This window comes from Acomys minous (genome assembly GCF_964271855.1).
Source record: "Acomys minous genome assembly, chromosome: 4".
NCBI classification, from domain to species: Eukaryota; Metazoa; Chordata; class Mammalia; order Rodentia; family Muridae; genus Acomys; species Acomys minous.
Window position 1 is genome coordinate 110,046,020 of NC_140486.1, and position 14,835 is coordinate 110,060,854.

At 46.7% G+C, this 14,835-nt stretch overlaps 1 protein-coding gene across 7 annotated transcripts in view; it reads left to right on the top strand.

The window, feature by feature from the left end:
• LOC311595428 (nuclear autoantigen Sp-100-like) overlaps positions 1-2,147 on the top strand; it is a 69,604-nt gene extending 67,457 nt beyond the window's left edge. For all 7 annotated transcript variants that reach the window (XM_084778088.1, XM_084778090.1, XM_084778091.1 and 4 more), the window contains one exon: positions 889-2,147. In XM_084778088.1, coding sequence (XP_084634214.1) covers positions 889-1,044 — 156 coding nt within the window. In that variant the 3' untranslated portion in view covers positions 1,045-2,147. The remainder of the gene's footprint in view (positions 1-888) is intronic.
• The last annotated feature ends 12,688 nt before the right edge of the window (positions 2,148-14,835 follow it).

The following is a 14,835-nucleotide window of genomic DNA, read 5'->3' on the forward strand; positions in this document are numbered from 1 at the left end:
AGGTATGCCAGCCACACCCTGTAGCAAGTAGAGACTGAGGGATGTGGGGGAACCAGGAGGCCAAGTCCACTTTGGTTAATTAGGCACCTCAGCTGCTTGTCTCAGGTCTGACACCCAACATTATGTATAAGCAAATATTCCAAAATCCGAAAGCCAAACCACTGCTGATTTCAGGCATCCAGAGCAAGGGATATTCAGCCTGAGAGACTAGCTTTGTTTCTGTCTTCCCAAGAAAGAGGCATAACCAAACCATCAGGAAATATAACCTCTTTTTTGTTTTCCCCGAGACAGGGTTTCTCTTTGTAGCTTTGGCTGTCCTAGACTCACTTTGTAGACCAGGCTGGATTTGAACTCCCAGAAATTCCCCTGCCACTGCATCCCAAGTGCTGAGATTAAAGGCGTGCCCCACCACCTCCCAGGGTTACCTCTTTCTTTAAAAAACAAAATGGAGTTTGAGGCCAGCCTGATCTACAAAGTGAGTCTAGGACAGCCAAGACTGTTACAGACAGAAAGCCGGGCATGGTGGCACATGCCTTTAACCCCAGCACTTGGGAGGCGGAGGCAGGAGGATCACTGTCAGTTCGAGGCCAGCTTGGTCTATAAAGTGAGTCCAGGACAGCCAAGGCTACAGATGTGGGTACAGACATCGTATTGAAGTCAGTTCCCTTTCCACCACGTGGGGGGAAGAGGTGCCAGGTATTGAAGTCAGATCTGCTTGGAGGCAGATGTCTTTACCTGCAGAGCCATCTCAAAGGCCCCATAACCTCCTCTTCACCCGGTTTAACCTCACCATTTGGAATAGTCTAAGTGAGGTTCTCAATTAGCTAGAGAACCGGCTGGCCAAGCGTATTAAGCATTGGCCATCACTGCTTTCTTACTCCTTTTCAGAACAAGTTCAAAAATCTTGGAGTCACAGTAGGAGCGGTATTTGAGGAGACTTTCAAAAGAATTTTTTCAATCAAGGATACAAGCAAAGAGCCGGGCGTGGTGGCGCTCGCCTTTAATCCTACCACTCGGGAGGCACAGGCAAGTGGATTGCTGTGAGTTCGAGGCCAGCCTGGTCTACAAAGCAAGTCCAGGACAGCCAAGGCTACACAGAGAAACTCTGTCTAATACACACACACACACACACACACACACACACACACACACACACAGAAACAAAACAAACAAACAAGCAAAAAGGATACAAGCAAACAACTTCAACTGCGCATGAGCACACTGTCTTGTTAACATAGCCCTTTTGATTCCCCCCACCGCCCATCCCTCCATCAGCCAGCCGCACAACACCCCGAAAGCCAACCTCTCTGCGTGAACATCCAGCTACACTTCAGTTTCTAACGTTATGCATTGTCCTTCCTGTTCAATTCTCTTTCTAAATAAAACTTAAAGCTTATAATGCATGTCACAATGGCGGACTATCCGGTGCTGAGGGAGCCCACTAAGAAGATGACTCTGCAAGCGGGCCTTCCTCGTCCCCCATTTCAAACCCAAGTATGTTTTGTCTCAAAATGTCCACCGAAGCATCTTGTCTAAGAGGGCCCAGCCCCTCTAACTCTGTGACAGGGAGAAGGAACCAGCAAAACAACCCAAGAGTGAAAATTCAAACACCAGGTCCTTAAAAACATCTAGAAAGTGACCCATTTCTAACAGATAATACAATTGTTTATCCTGTGATGTAAGACGGGAAAGAGAAGACAGAAGTTCAGCCACAGGAGCTCAGTCCTGAAGAGAAAGCTCAGTTGGGAGCTGTGACTGGCTGCTCAGTTCCAGCTGGCTGTTGTGACGTCCAGTTTGATGATTCTCTCTCTCTCTCTCTCTCTCTCTCTCTCTCTCTCTCTCTCTCTCTCTCTCTGTTGCTATTTATTCTTTTCACCTGAAACCCCATCAAAGGTTAACTCTGTTCCACCCTAGACTCTATTGGGAACTCCAGCTGACCGCTTCTGCAGGACACATCTCCACTCATCCCCAAGCCCATGCCCCCCCAACCCCATGCCCCCACCTTTCCAATCCAACCCCCACCCCCTACCCCGTTCCCCCCACCCCATCCATTCCACTGGATACTTCAAGCACATGATGAATTATGTTTTGTTGTTTTCCCTATTTACTCTTTTACTTTGGCTTGCTATAATAAACTTGTTAATAAACTCGCTCATTCAAAATGGAAAGTATGGCTTAGACAATGGAGCCAGTGATGACTCACCGCACCCCCACAGACACCTGGCCCCTGCTCAGTGCTATAATAAAAAAATAAACGTCTTCTATGTCTAAAACTGCAGTTTACAAGATGAACAGGTAAAGATTTTGGCTCTCTGTATACCTTTTCTTCTGCATTTTAGCTGGACAGACTCATGCTGAGTGCAGAACTTGAACTCTCAAACTCTGTGAGACCGCAGGAAAAATAAAATATAAAAATCTACATGTACGGAGCCAGACAGGCAGCTTGGTCGTCATGTGGGTCCCCTGACAAATGGGAGTAGGGACTGCCTCTGAGTCTGTTGCCTCCCTCTGGCTCCCTTCCCTGTAGCTAGGCTGGCCAGGCTGGCCTCAGCGGGAGAGGATGCACTTAGTCCTGCGGCGACTTGAGGTGCCGGGTTGGGTTGGTATCCACAGGGCCTCGCCTTCTCTGAGAATAAGGGGAGGGGGAGGGAGAGGTGGGTGTGAGGGTAGGACTGGGAGGAGAGGAGGGAGGGGGCTGTAAAGTGACAAAATAAATAAACGGATTGAAAAAAATCCAAGCTGTCAGAAAGCTTGCCTGAGAGTTTCAACAATAACAAAAGGCTTGATATTCAGAACAGCATGTACAGACAAGAAGTCTCAATTTGCTACATGGTGACATGTATGTAATTTGGACTCAACTCTTGTTTTGAGGGCTATTAAAATTCCTGAAGATATTGATCTGCTTATAGTAACATTTGTAATAACTTGCTTAAGAAACAAAAATGCATGTCTAATCAAGATGACTACTTGTGTTTTTCCAACTTTGTTTTTTGTTTTGTTTTGCTTTTCTGTTTTGTTTGTTGGTTTTTAGACATGGTTTCTCTGTGTAGCCTTGACTGTCCTGCACTGGCTGCTCTCAAACTCACAGCGATCCGCCTGCCTCTGCCTCCTAAGTGCTGGGATTAAAGGTGTGCACCACCACCACATGTTGGGTCCCAGCCCAAGGGAAAAATTGAATCAGGGTTCACCTGAAAGAGGGAGCGGGGATTGAAAGTAGGATACAGAGACTCGAGAAATAATGAATCAAGTCAGGACATTTCTGATCAAGATTCCCTTTATTGTCCACTAGCAGGAACATATATAGGGCAAGGTCAATAGGATCTATTCTTATCTCACTCACCCTAGGCCCCAGGCAAGAATGCAATAGCCTAAATCGCTCCCTGTAGAACTTCCTAGCTCTGAGTAGTTCCTTGTAGGAACTTCCTAGATCCTCTGGGTGATTCCAAGTTGAGACTTTTCTACTTCTTTCAAAGGTAAATAGTCCAAGGATAGCCTAGAACACAAGACCTCATGGTGAGGTGAAGGTCACAGCATACAGCCTAAGCACAGGATTTCTGACATGGCAGAATTTGGCACGGGTCCCCACAACCACAGAGCTGTTTTTCCAACTTTGTTACATTTTAATCACTTTGGAAAGTCAGTCTTAGCCAATACAGGATTTAACAACTGCTTTGTAATGGCTAGTTTTATGTCAACTTGACACACACTAGAGTTATTTGGACAGAGAGAACCTCAATTTAAAATATGCAAGCTAGGTGTGGTAGTGCATGCCTTTAGTGCAGCACTCAGGGAGACAGAGGCTGGCAGATCTCTGTTGAGTTCAAGGCCAGCCTGGTTTATAAAGCCAGTCCAAGACAGCCAAGGCTACACAGGGAAACCCTGTCTTGAAAAACACCAGCACCAAATTGACCTGCAGGGCTTTTTCTTTTCTTTCTTTCTTCTTCTTCTCTTTTTTTAAATGATCAATGTGGGAAACCTTAGCTTATTATGGGCGGTACCAACCCTGGGCTAGTGGCCTTGGGAGCAGCAAGAAAGAAGACTGAGCAAGTCATGGAAACGAGTCAGTAAGCAGCACCCCTCCATGGATCTACATCAGGTATGACCTCTAGGTTCCTGCCCTGACTTCCCTGAATGGTTGACTGCTGTAAGCCGAAATAAACCCTTTCCTCCCTAAGTTGCTTTTGTTCACGGTGTTATCACAGCAGTAGAAAACCTAACCAAGACATGCTTTTGGTTTTGTGAGGTGTTTGTTTGTCTATGCTACACTTTGTCTAAATGTCATATAAGATTTAGAACTGTGAAACTGGTAGAGCTGTCCCTCTGGCCCACATCAGTGAGGATAAGAAGCTCAGAAGAGCAGCCAATATTTAACCCTTACACGGCAAGGTCGGCCAGCACCTCATGGATAGGAAATCCTGCTAAGTCACCTGTCCTCCTGATCAGACAGGCTGTGGGCTCTCTGGCATTTGGATTCTGACCCATGCGCATCCCACAGGGAAGAGAGTCCATGAAGAGAGATGTGTTCCCTATGCTTCATAGGAAGGCGTATATGGTCAGCTGGACCTTGCAGATGACATGGCTGACAGAGGAAAGCTAAGGAGTGACATGGCTCACTCCTAAATCCCCAAGGGGAACACAGACAGAGTCTCAACACCTTTACACACAAAAATATTTATCTTTGGCCACTTACATGGTCTTAAGCACCCCAAAGGACAGTATAATAAAAACAACAGCTGTCACTCAGATAGCCAAGTTTAGCCAGTTTTAAGAAGACACTCTGGCTACACAGAGAAACCTTGTCTCAAAAAACAAAAACAAACAAACAAAAAAAAAGAAGACACTCTGTTAAAGTTAATAACTAGATTCACTTGTTTAAGATTAAACCCTATTTTCCAAGAAGCATTTAAAAAACTTTAAAAAGGGGGGACTAGAACAATCAACCAACTGGGGACATATACTTTCTCTTCAAAATGAACCCCAAAAGTCAACCTTAGGTAAGGGCTGGGCATGGTGGTGCACACCTTTAATCCCAGCACTTGGGAGGCAGAGGCAGGCAGATCTCTGTGAGTTAAGGTCAGCTTGCTCTACAGAGCTAATTCCAGGACAGCCATGGCTATTTAGGAAAAACTGATTCTTTTTTTTTTTCCTTAAAGATTTATTTGTTTATTATGTGTATAGTATTCTGCCCACATGTGTGCCTACATGCCAGAAGGGGGGCACCAGATTTCATTATAGATGGCTGTGAGCCACCATGTAGTTACCGGGAATTGAACTCAGGACCTCTGGAAGAACAAACACTGCTTGTAACCTCTGAGCCATCTCTGCATCCCAAAAAAACTATGCTTAAAAAAAAAACCAAAACAAAGCTTAGACCCACTCGGCAAAAAAATAAAAAATAAAAAATAAATTGAACATTCCCTGACTCTATTGATGGTTAAGCAGGTTTGTTTCTTTGACAATTCATTAAATTATCCCTGAGACATCATATCCTACACTGTGGCTATCTGATCTTTTACCTGGAAGCTGGCTCTGAAGGAATCCTGCTCTGCCCTGGACTCTCTCTACGTGGACCTCCCAAATGACTGTCTCAATGGGCCTTCTGCAGTCTGTGTCTGCTGGCTGTCTGAGCATCCAATTTGATGATGGTTTGTTACCTATCTAATCTAATCTATCTGTGTGTCTATAACTTGCTATTTATACTTTTACTATGGCTTGCTATAGACTTAATAAACTCATTCATTCAAAACCAGGAAAAGCAAAACTATATTTTTTTTCTTCTTTTTTTTTCCCGTTTTTCGAGACAGGGTCTCTCTGTGTAGCCTTGGCTGTCCTGGACTCACTTTGTAGACCAGGCTGGCCTCGAACTCACATCGATCCACCAGCCTCTGCCTCCCAAGTGCTGGGATTAAAGGCATGCGCCACCATATCCGGCAAGCAAAACTATCTTATTAAGTTCTCTTAGTCAGTGTATTTAGCCAGGGTTCTCTAGAGGAACAGACCATAGATTAGGGTGGCTTACAGGCTGGGCCCCAGTTAGCCCAACAATGGCTGCCTACAAACAGAAGGTCCAAGAACCCAGCCCATGTTCAGCCCATGAAGCTGGGTGTCTCAGCTGCTCTTCAGTAGACACCAGAGTCCTGAAGAAGTAGGTTCTAACACCAGTGGAAGAACAGGCTTGTTGAGAGTGAGAGCGAGCAGGCGAGGAGAGCAAGCTTCCTTCGTCCATGTCCTTTATACAGGCTGCCAGCAGAAGAGGTGGCCAGATTAAAGGTGGATCATCCCACCTCAAAAGATCAGGATGAAAGGATTATTACGCCGCACATGGTGGCGCACGCCTGTAATCCCAGTACTGGGGAGGCAGAGGCAAGATGATCTCAGTGAGTTCCAGGCCAGCCTGGGCTACAAAGTGAGTCCAGGACACCTAAAGCTACAAGAAATCCTGTCTCGAAAAACTAAAAAAGAAAGGGAGAAAAAAGAGAGAAAGAAAATAAAGAAAAGCAAAAAGAAAGGCTTATCTTCCCACCTCAAATATCTGGATTAGAAACGAGTCTTCCCACTCCGAAGGATTTAATTAAGAAAAAAGTCCCTCACCTGTGCCCAGTCATTTAGGTCTTAGTGAATTCCAGGTGTAGTCAGGTAGACAACCAAGAGTAGCCATCGCATTCAGCAACCTGGAGTAAAAGTTACAAGTGAAAATATCCAGTCTTTCTTTAAAGGGGCATAATGGGATAGGAGCCAACACCATGCAGGAAATAAGAGCGGGACCCCACAGTAGATCAGGATTTAGTCAGGCAGAAAGTGACCTAATCAATAGCCTACAAAATGAGCTGTCATAGCCCGGCATGCTGGCGCTCCGGAGGCAGAGGCAGGCGGATCACTGTGAGTTTGAGGCCAGCCTGGTCTACAACGCAAGTCCAGGACAGCTAAGGCTACACAGAGAAACCCTGTTTTGGAAAACCAAAAAAAAGAAAAGAAAGAAAGAAAGAAAGAGCTGTCATAAAGAGTGGGCAAGGGTAAAGGCCGTGATATCTGCCACTCCCTTGATCGGACAGTGACCCATGACTGTTTCTCTGGTTGGGTTGAGGGGCATGCAGTGAGGGCGTAGGCCTCTCACTGGTCCAGCCCCAAGTGTGTTCAGGGAGTGCCCCATCTCAGTAACAGTTACTTCATCGTCCATCCAGTTCTCACTAACCCAGGAAGTTCTTTTTCACTTTTCCACCCACCCTGCTCACTCCTTATCTGACTCTTATTTTCCTATGTAGTTAGACAATGAACTCAGAAGCCAGTGGCTCAGGGTAACCTTGGTGACCATCAATCATCTGGCCCTAGTTCCGGGAGTGAAGCTTACCAAGAGTTGAGAACGCCTCTGCCACTCTCAAAACCCAATGATGCCCTGCTATGCTTGCAGTTGGTAGCCTAGTATGACTGCCCTCTGAGAGGCTCCACCCAGCAGCTGATGGAAACAGAGACCCACAGCCAAACATTAGGAGACGCTTGGGGAGTTCCGTAGAAGAGGGGGAGGGGGGAGGGTTCAAGGAGCCAGAGAGGTCAAGGGCACCACAAGAAAACCTACAGAATCAACTAACCTCGGGCCCATAGGGACCCAAATAGACGGGACTGCCAAACAGAGAGCATGCGTGAGCTGGACCCAGGCCCCCTGCGCATAGGTAACAGTGGTGCAGCTCGGCCTTCACGTGGGACTCCTAAGTGCAGGAGCAGCCGCCGCCGTCTCCGACTCTGTTGCCTGCCTTTGGTTCCATTCCCCTTACTGGGTTGCTTTGTCCAGCAACAAAATATAGGCGAAATGTCTCTGTTTTTCATTTCGGTAGGTGGCGCTATCCACACGCTGAGTCAGTCTTAACAGCCTGAATGGTACTTTCATCATGGAGCCAGTTGTGCTAAGATCTGGGACCTTGTTATACGCGCCACGTCTTCATAAGTGTTATAAAGGTAAGGTGCAAAGGGTCCCTGGGCCCCTCAATGTCCTCCAAGAGTGTTTAGTCAGAGCACAGGAGGTGTGAGATCCTGAGGGGAGCTCTGAGTTCTGGAGGCCAGGGCACACAGTCCTCGTCCCCCTTATCTTTCTGCCTCCTGAGTCCCCAGCAGCTTCTCAGGTCTGGAGAATCCTCGGGGAACGCTGCAGCCTTCCTCCTGGCGGGCATCAATCTCGGCCAGTAGCAAGTACAGAGAACATAACGCAGAACGAAAGCTAGGGCCTCAAGCTGGAGTGGGTTTTAGTAGAAGAGGGAGGAAAAGCTTAAGTGAAATTTGCATTTAACCTGCTGCTTCTTTCTTTCCCTGTGGAATTTGAGTGCCCCGTTCCTTCTCGGGTCTCTGCAAAGTCTATCCTGCCCTCTGCTGGCAGCACTTTGTTACTGCACAGTCCCCTTTAGAAATAACAGGTTGAGCGGCATTTAGCTTGAAATCTTTGGACCATAGCGCTTTCAGCGGTCCAACTTTCGGAGCTTTGGTGATAGTCGCTTTACATATAATGAGATATTTTGAAGATGGGACCTGTACTAGTTACTTTCCTGCTGCTGTGATAAGATAGCATGAGTAAGGCAACTTATAGGAAAATTTGCTCAGGCTTTTATGGTTCCAGAGGGATATGAGTCCATCACGTCAGAGAATCGTAGTAATCAGTAGGAGTCATGATATGAAAAACGACAGAATTAGCCAGGCGGTGGTGGCGCAAGCCCTTAATGCCAGCACTTGGGAGGCAGAGACAAGAGGATCTCTGAGTTCGAGGCAAGCCTGGTCTACAGAGAGAGTTCCAGGACAGCTAGAGCTGTTACACAGAGCAACCCTGTCTCGAAAAACCAGAGAGAGAGAGAGAGAGAGAGAGAGAGAGAGAGAGAGAGAGAGAGAGAGAGAGAGAGAGAGAGAGAGAGAGAGAGAGAGAGAGAGAGAGAGAGAGAACCACAGAACTCACATCTCTAACTGCAAGCAGGAATAGAAAGGGAGAAAACCGGGAAAGGTGTGTGTCTTTGAAACCTCGTTTATCCTCAGTGATGTACTTCCTCAAGGGAAGCCGTGTCGAGTCCTCCCGCAAACAGCACCTAGGGCTGGATACCACACATTCAAACATCTAACCTCGTGGGAGGGGGCATTTTCATTCAAATCACCATACCCAGAAATGGCAGGCTTCCTGGAGATGCCCCCAAAATATTCCCCCTAGTAAATGATCCCACAATGGGCTATCTGCCCATCCAGAAAGTACTAAAATAAAATTACAATGGAGCAAGTAAAAAGAAAGAAAGAAAAGGAAAGGAAAGGAAAGAAAGCTGACTGGGCTGTAGTGGCCCACATCTTTAATCCCAGCACTCGGGAGGCAGAGGCAAGCAGATCTCTGTGAGTTCGAGGCCAGCCTGGTCTACAAAGCGAGTCCAGGACAGCCAAGGCTACCTGGGTTTCAAGGGAAACCCTGTCTTGAGAAAAAAGAAAGAAAGAAAGCCTTTGCAAAAAACCTAACCTCTCCTCTCTTGACCCCGTCAGGCTTGCTGGGATTGAAAAAGTGACACAAAAGAGAAGACCCTGAGCAAGAAGGAAAAGTAGTCATCCACTGCCTCTGTGGCCCATGTGATTGCTACAGTGCAGTCTTTTCTTATCACTAAATGAATCTAGGGAAACTGTGGTGTTGCCAGGGACTTTAACCAGGTCTAGCAGATGCCCCAGTATTCAAACTATGGCATTCAGACCTGTAGATGGCACCCCTGCACCAGAGTGCTGTGTGTTGCTAATACCTGAAACTCTGCCTGTGGGGTTTTACCTGGCCAGAAAGCCTGGCTGAAAGCCTGAAGCAACCCAGACTGGAGGTGCTGGGCACCGTAGGTCCTTGGCTCCTCTCTAGAAATAACTCTGAGCTCTGACCTGAAAACTGTCTCGTTCTCTTTCCTCTGTTACTTTCTGACTTAAAAGCAATTTACTTATAGCGCTGGTGAAATTGCTCGGAGGGTCAGGGCACTCTTGTGGGAGATTCAGGTTTGGTTCCCAGTACCCACATGGTGGCTCACACGCATCTGTAACTCCAGTTCCAGGGGATCTGATGCCCTTTTCTGGTTTCTGTGGGTACTGCACATGATGCATATACACGCATGCAAGCAAAACATTCCTGCACATAAAATAAAAATAAATAGAATCTGGGCTGGAGAGATGGCTCAGAGGTTGAGAGCACTGGCCGTTCTTCCAAAGGTCCTGAGTTCAATTCCCAGCAACCATGCTTGCAGCCATCTATAGTGTGATCTGGTGCCTTCTTGTGGCGTGCAGGTGTACATGTGGGCAGAGCAGTGTATACACAATAAATAAATAAATCTTATTAAAATTATTTTTGTGTGTGTGTTATTTGAGCATCGATGCGCATGAGCCCTGGCATCCTGGTATGTGAAGATCAGAGGTCAGCTCTCACCCTCCACTTTGATGAAGCAACCTCTTTGGTTTCTGCCCCTAAGTAATTCAGGCTAGCTGGCCATTGCGCTTCTGGCTGATTCCCTCCATGGCGTTCTCTCCCCCCCCCCTCTCTCCTCCCCCTCCTCTGTTCTGCAGGGCTGCCAGGAATATAGATGCAGGCCACCGCATCAGCATCGTACGTGGCTTCTGGAACCAAACTGAGGTCATCAGGCAGGTGGTTCTACCGGCTGAACCATCTCTCTCCCTGGCCACTTCCCCACGCTTTGCAATCCAATCCATATCTTGGCACCTGTTTCTTGAGGAGATCAAAACCAAGACTCCAGGGAGGAGAGAGATGGCTTATCAGGAAAGAGAGTACCTATGGCTCTTGTAAAGGACCTAAGTTCAGTTCCTGGTACCCACAAGGTGGTTCAGTAACTCCAGATCCAGGGTCTTCAAGCCGCCCCCCACGTACACCGCACACCCAGCTTCAGCCTCTGACATCATGAGGCACACAAGTAAGCACACAAGGGTATGAGATACATACACATAGACAAACACTCATACACTTAAAGGAAAGATGGATAAATTAAAAAAAAAAACAAAAACAAAAATTCTAAGACACCAGGAAAACACAGGGTGACTTCAAAGGCTTGAGTACGTCAGAGTTGTTTCTTGCTGTTCATCTGGTCAATAAACCAATCACACTGAATGAGTTTCCTGCCTAGCACTGGCGACGGGACACAGTGGGGGTTTTACCACATCTTGAAACAGAAAACAGATTTTCATCGTGTAGTTCTTCTGACTTCTTGCCTCTGAAATGCTCCATTTCCTCCCACGACGCCCTAGGAACCAGCGAGGCAAGTCATATATGGGGTCAGAGCTCACACAGCGCAATGGTAGTAAAGTGGGGGCTGGCGGTAGACCTGATTCCCAGCAGGCGAGTCACTTTCTTTGCTTTAATTCAAGTGTAGCTCACTGGGCCGGTGAGACGACTTAGTGGTGCTTGCTACACAAGCATGGAGAACTGAGTTCGATTCCCAGGACTCACATAAAGGGGAAAGGAGAGAAACATTTCCACAGCGTTGTCTTCTAACCACCGGACAGGTGTTCCCACATCATAAACACACATACATAATAATATATGGGGGGCTTTAAGGCAGGGTTTCTCTGTGTAGCCGTCCCTGTCCTGGAACTCACTCTATAGACCAGGCTGGCCTCATACTCACAGAGATCTACCTGCCTCTGCCTCCTGAGTACAAGGATTAAAGGTGTGCGCCACCACCACTACCACCTGGCTAAATGTTTTTAAAATGGACTGCAGCCTAAAGTTAAAGTTCAGTCATTTACCTTTATAGTTCTGATACTATGTTTTAAACTGTGGAAGTGGGGTTTAATGAAGACACTGTAACACAGCCCTGAGCAGGAAAAAGAAAGTCTCAGAAGAAAGGAACACATACCCAGAAGCATGTGTGTGCACTTCTTCAAGACAAGTCACCTTTGGGGAGGTTTTAATTTGTTTTATTGTTTAGTATAATTGATGAACTTTTATTTAAAAGACTCATAAAGCTGCCGGGCAGTGGTGGTGCACGTCTTTAATCCCAGCACTCGGGAGGCAGAAGCGGAGGCGGAGGCAGGCGGATCGCTGTGAGTTCGAGGCCAGCCTGGTCTACAAAGCAAGTCCAGGACAGCCAAGGCTACACAGAGAGACCCTGTCTCAAAAACAAAACAAAACAAAAATAGTAAGTCAGAAAACCCTGGTGTGAGGATGTCACTTTGATATTTGGGAGCCAAAAAGAATCTGAACAAGCAAGCCTTGCTAAATCCACCCCCAGCTTGCGATCATTGGCTGGGCTTCCTGTCTGTCCATTCATACCTCCACACAGCTGTCCAGCCATTGTGTCTCAGCATAAAGGTCCAGTTTTCCCTCTGTCTGTGCATCTTCGATTCCCAAGGCTCCCATTTCACATAAAATTTTAGTTAATAAGTAGTGTACACTTTTCTTTTAGCAAGCTGGCCTTTGTTATGGGAACATCAATTATAAACCTTGCCATTGGTGAAGAAAAGAAATCTTTTGGGAGAAGGTTTGGGAGAAGGGTGAGATGGTCCAATGGGGAGAGCACTTGCCACACAAGCCTGACCTGAGGTAGACTCCTGAAACTCAGGTAAAGGTCGGGGAGAGAATCCACGGTTGCTCTAAAGAAAGAAAATCCCAGTCATTCCGTATTACCAATGAAGACTCAGGAGCCACACGCAGGCGTGAAAACCTGCCAGCTCAGAGAAGCAAGAAAGCACCCAGCTGACCTTCCTACTCCACCAGTGTCTCAGGAGGAAAAAGACCCTTCTCCTTCTCCACAGTCCTAAGTACCCTTCAACTCAGTGTCCCTCCTTCCTGTATTTACTTGTGTGTCTTCTTTGTCAACTGGTTGTTTGCTCCACCTCTTGACCTATGGTTGGCTTTATTTAGCTCTTGCTTACCGACAACTTTGGGTTAAAGGTGTGTGCTAGGGCTGACCCACACCACAATAAGAAACAGGTTCCTCCCCCCCTCCCCCCCCCCCCCCCCCCGTTCACAATGTTAGGGTTCACAATGGCATCAAATATCCTGCAACAATCAGCTCCACAAAGTTGTCCTCTGACTGTCAAATGCATATCGTGGCATGGGTGCTTCCCCTTCACACAGTGCAAAGACACAATGATGAAGATGATGAAGATGATGACGAAGACGACGACAGTAATTATTAAACAAATCTTTTCCTTACAACTCCATTGTGTGTGTGGTCTTTTTGTTTGTGTTTGTTTTTGTTTGGGTTTTGGTTTGGTTTGGTTTGGTTTTTGATTTTTCAAGACCAGGTTTCTCTGTGTAGCCTTGGCTGTCCTGTACTTGCTTTGTAGACTAGGCTGGCCTCAAATTTACAGAGATCTGCCTGCCTCTGCCTCCCTGAGTGCTGGGATTACAGGCATGGGCCACCACACCCGGCCACAACTACATTGTTTTGACTTTAGAATTTGAGACTTAGTAGTCAGGAGCTGCCTACCTGCTTCTAGAAATACCTCCTGTATTCACAGAACAGACAAGTAAACAAATACATGGCCAAGTATATCCACTGTATGAAGGAAAAACTGAGAAGAGGGAGGTAGGATTCTAAATATCTACGGGGAGCTCATTAAATAAATGTTTGTTCATAGACAACAATGGGACATCTTACAACTAAGAAAACAATGAGGTTCTGATACTAGAGAAATTTAATATATGCCAAAAGGCAATTGACAAAAAATAACTATGGTAACAGAATGTTACCAAACTTGAGGCCACAGCATGTACCCCAAAAAAGCCAAGTTCAGTCAGCCACCCATCCCTTAGGATCCAACTAAAACAGCCAAATTAATAGTAAAAGGCAGAAAGGGGAGATTTATTTCATGTGGCCACGCTGGGAAGAGGAACAAAGAGACCCAGTGATGCTCCCTCAAGTCCATCTTTAGGGTCCTGAAGTCAGATTAGGGTTTATGTAGAGAGGATGGTCGCTCAGCTAAGCAGACTCATCAAGGTGTGGTCCTGTCCTTCACTGACCCCTCATTGTCTAGATGGCATTCTTGTCCTATAAGGTGTCTGCCAAGCTGTATAATCTGATGGACTGAGAAACACTAGCTTGTCTTTAGAATATTTTCACTCCTGACAGATCAATTGCAAACGTGGGGATAATGATGATGACAATAGTAACACCTGTGTTCTGGGGTGGGGGGGGAGGGCGGGGAAATCTGAGAAATAAGCAGCAAACTATTAACTAATAATAGCTAATTGCTCCATGGGAGCGTGCACTTGGGAGGTGGGTCTGGTGGGCTTCTATCTCCCGAGAACACACCTCTATAGTATTAATTTTTAAGATGATAATTGTTAGCACCCAAAATATAGACGATCAGTGTTTTAAGGAAGGGGTCTTGAAAGCCGGCGACAGTGCGACAGATGTCGTGTGACAGATGTCTTGCATTTATAAGGCTGTTTAAAAATTCAGACTCACCGCCTTGTTCACTGACCCAAAGCACAGCCGACTAGATGTTTGACATGGGAAAATTCTCGGGGACAAAGGAGTTCATTCAAGCAGAACTGACAGCCATGGGCTGTCTCCTAATCAGCAGAGGCCGCCTCCCTGCCTGTGCTGGGGGCAGGGAAGGCAAGGAGAGCCAATAAGGGGGCCAGGAAAAGACCCTCTTTCTTTCTAGGGTATGCCTGTGCTTGTGGCCTCAGGTTTGCCCCCGTCATTGCAGTGGTGCCTGAAATGGAGGGCAACTGGGAAGAAATTGCTAGAAGGAAGCCTGTGTGAATCAGAAAACCTCAAACCTGGGACGTGGTCAACAGGAATGCGGAGGGTGGCGTAAGTGTTGGAGAGTGACCAGGAACTTGGCCTTGGAGAGTAGCATAGAACCCACCTTCCGGACAGCTGTGGTAGT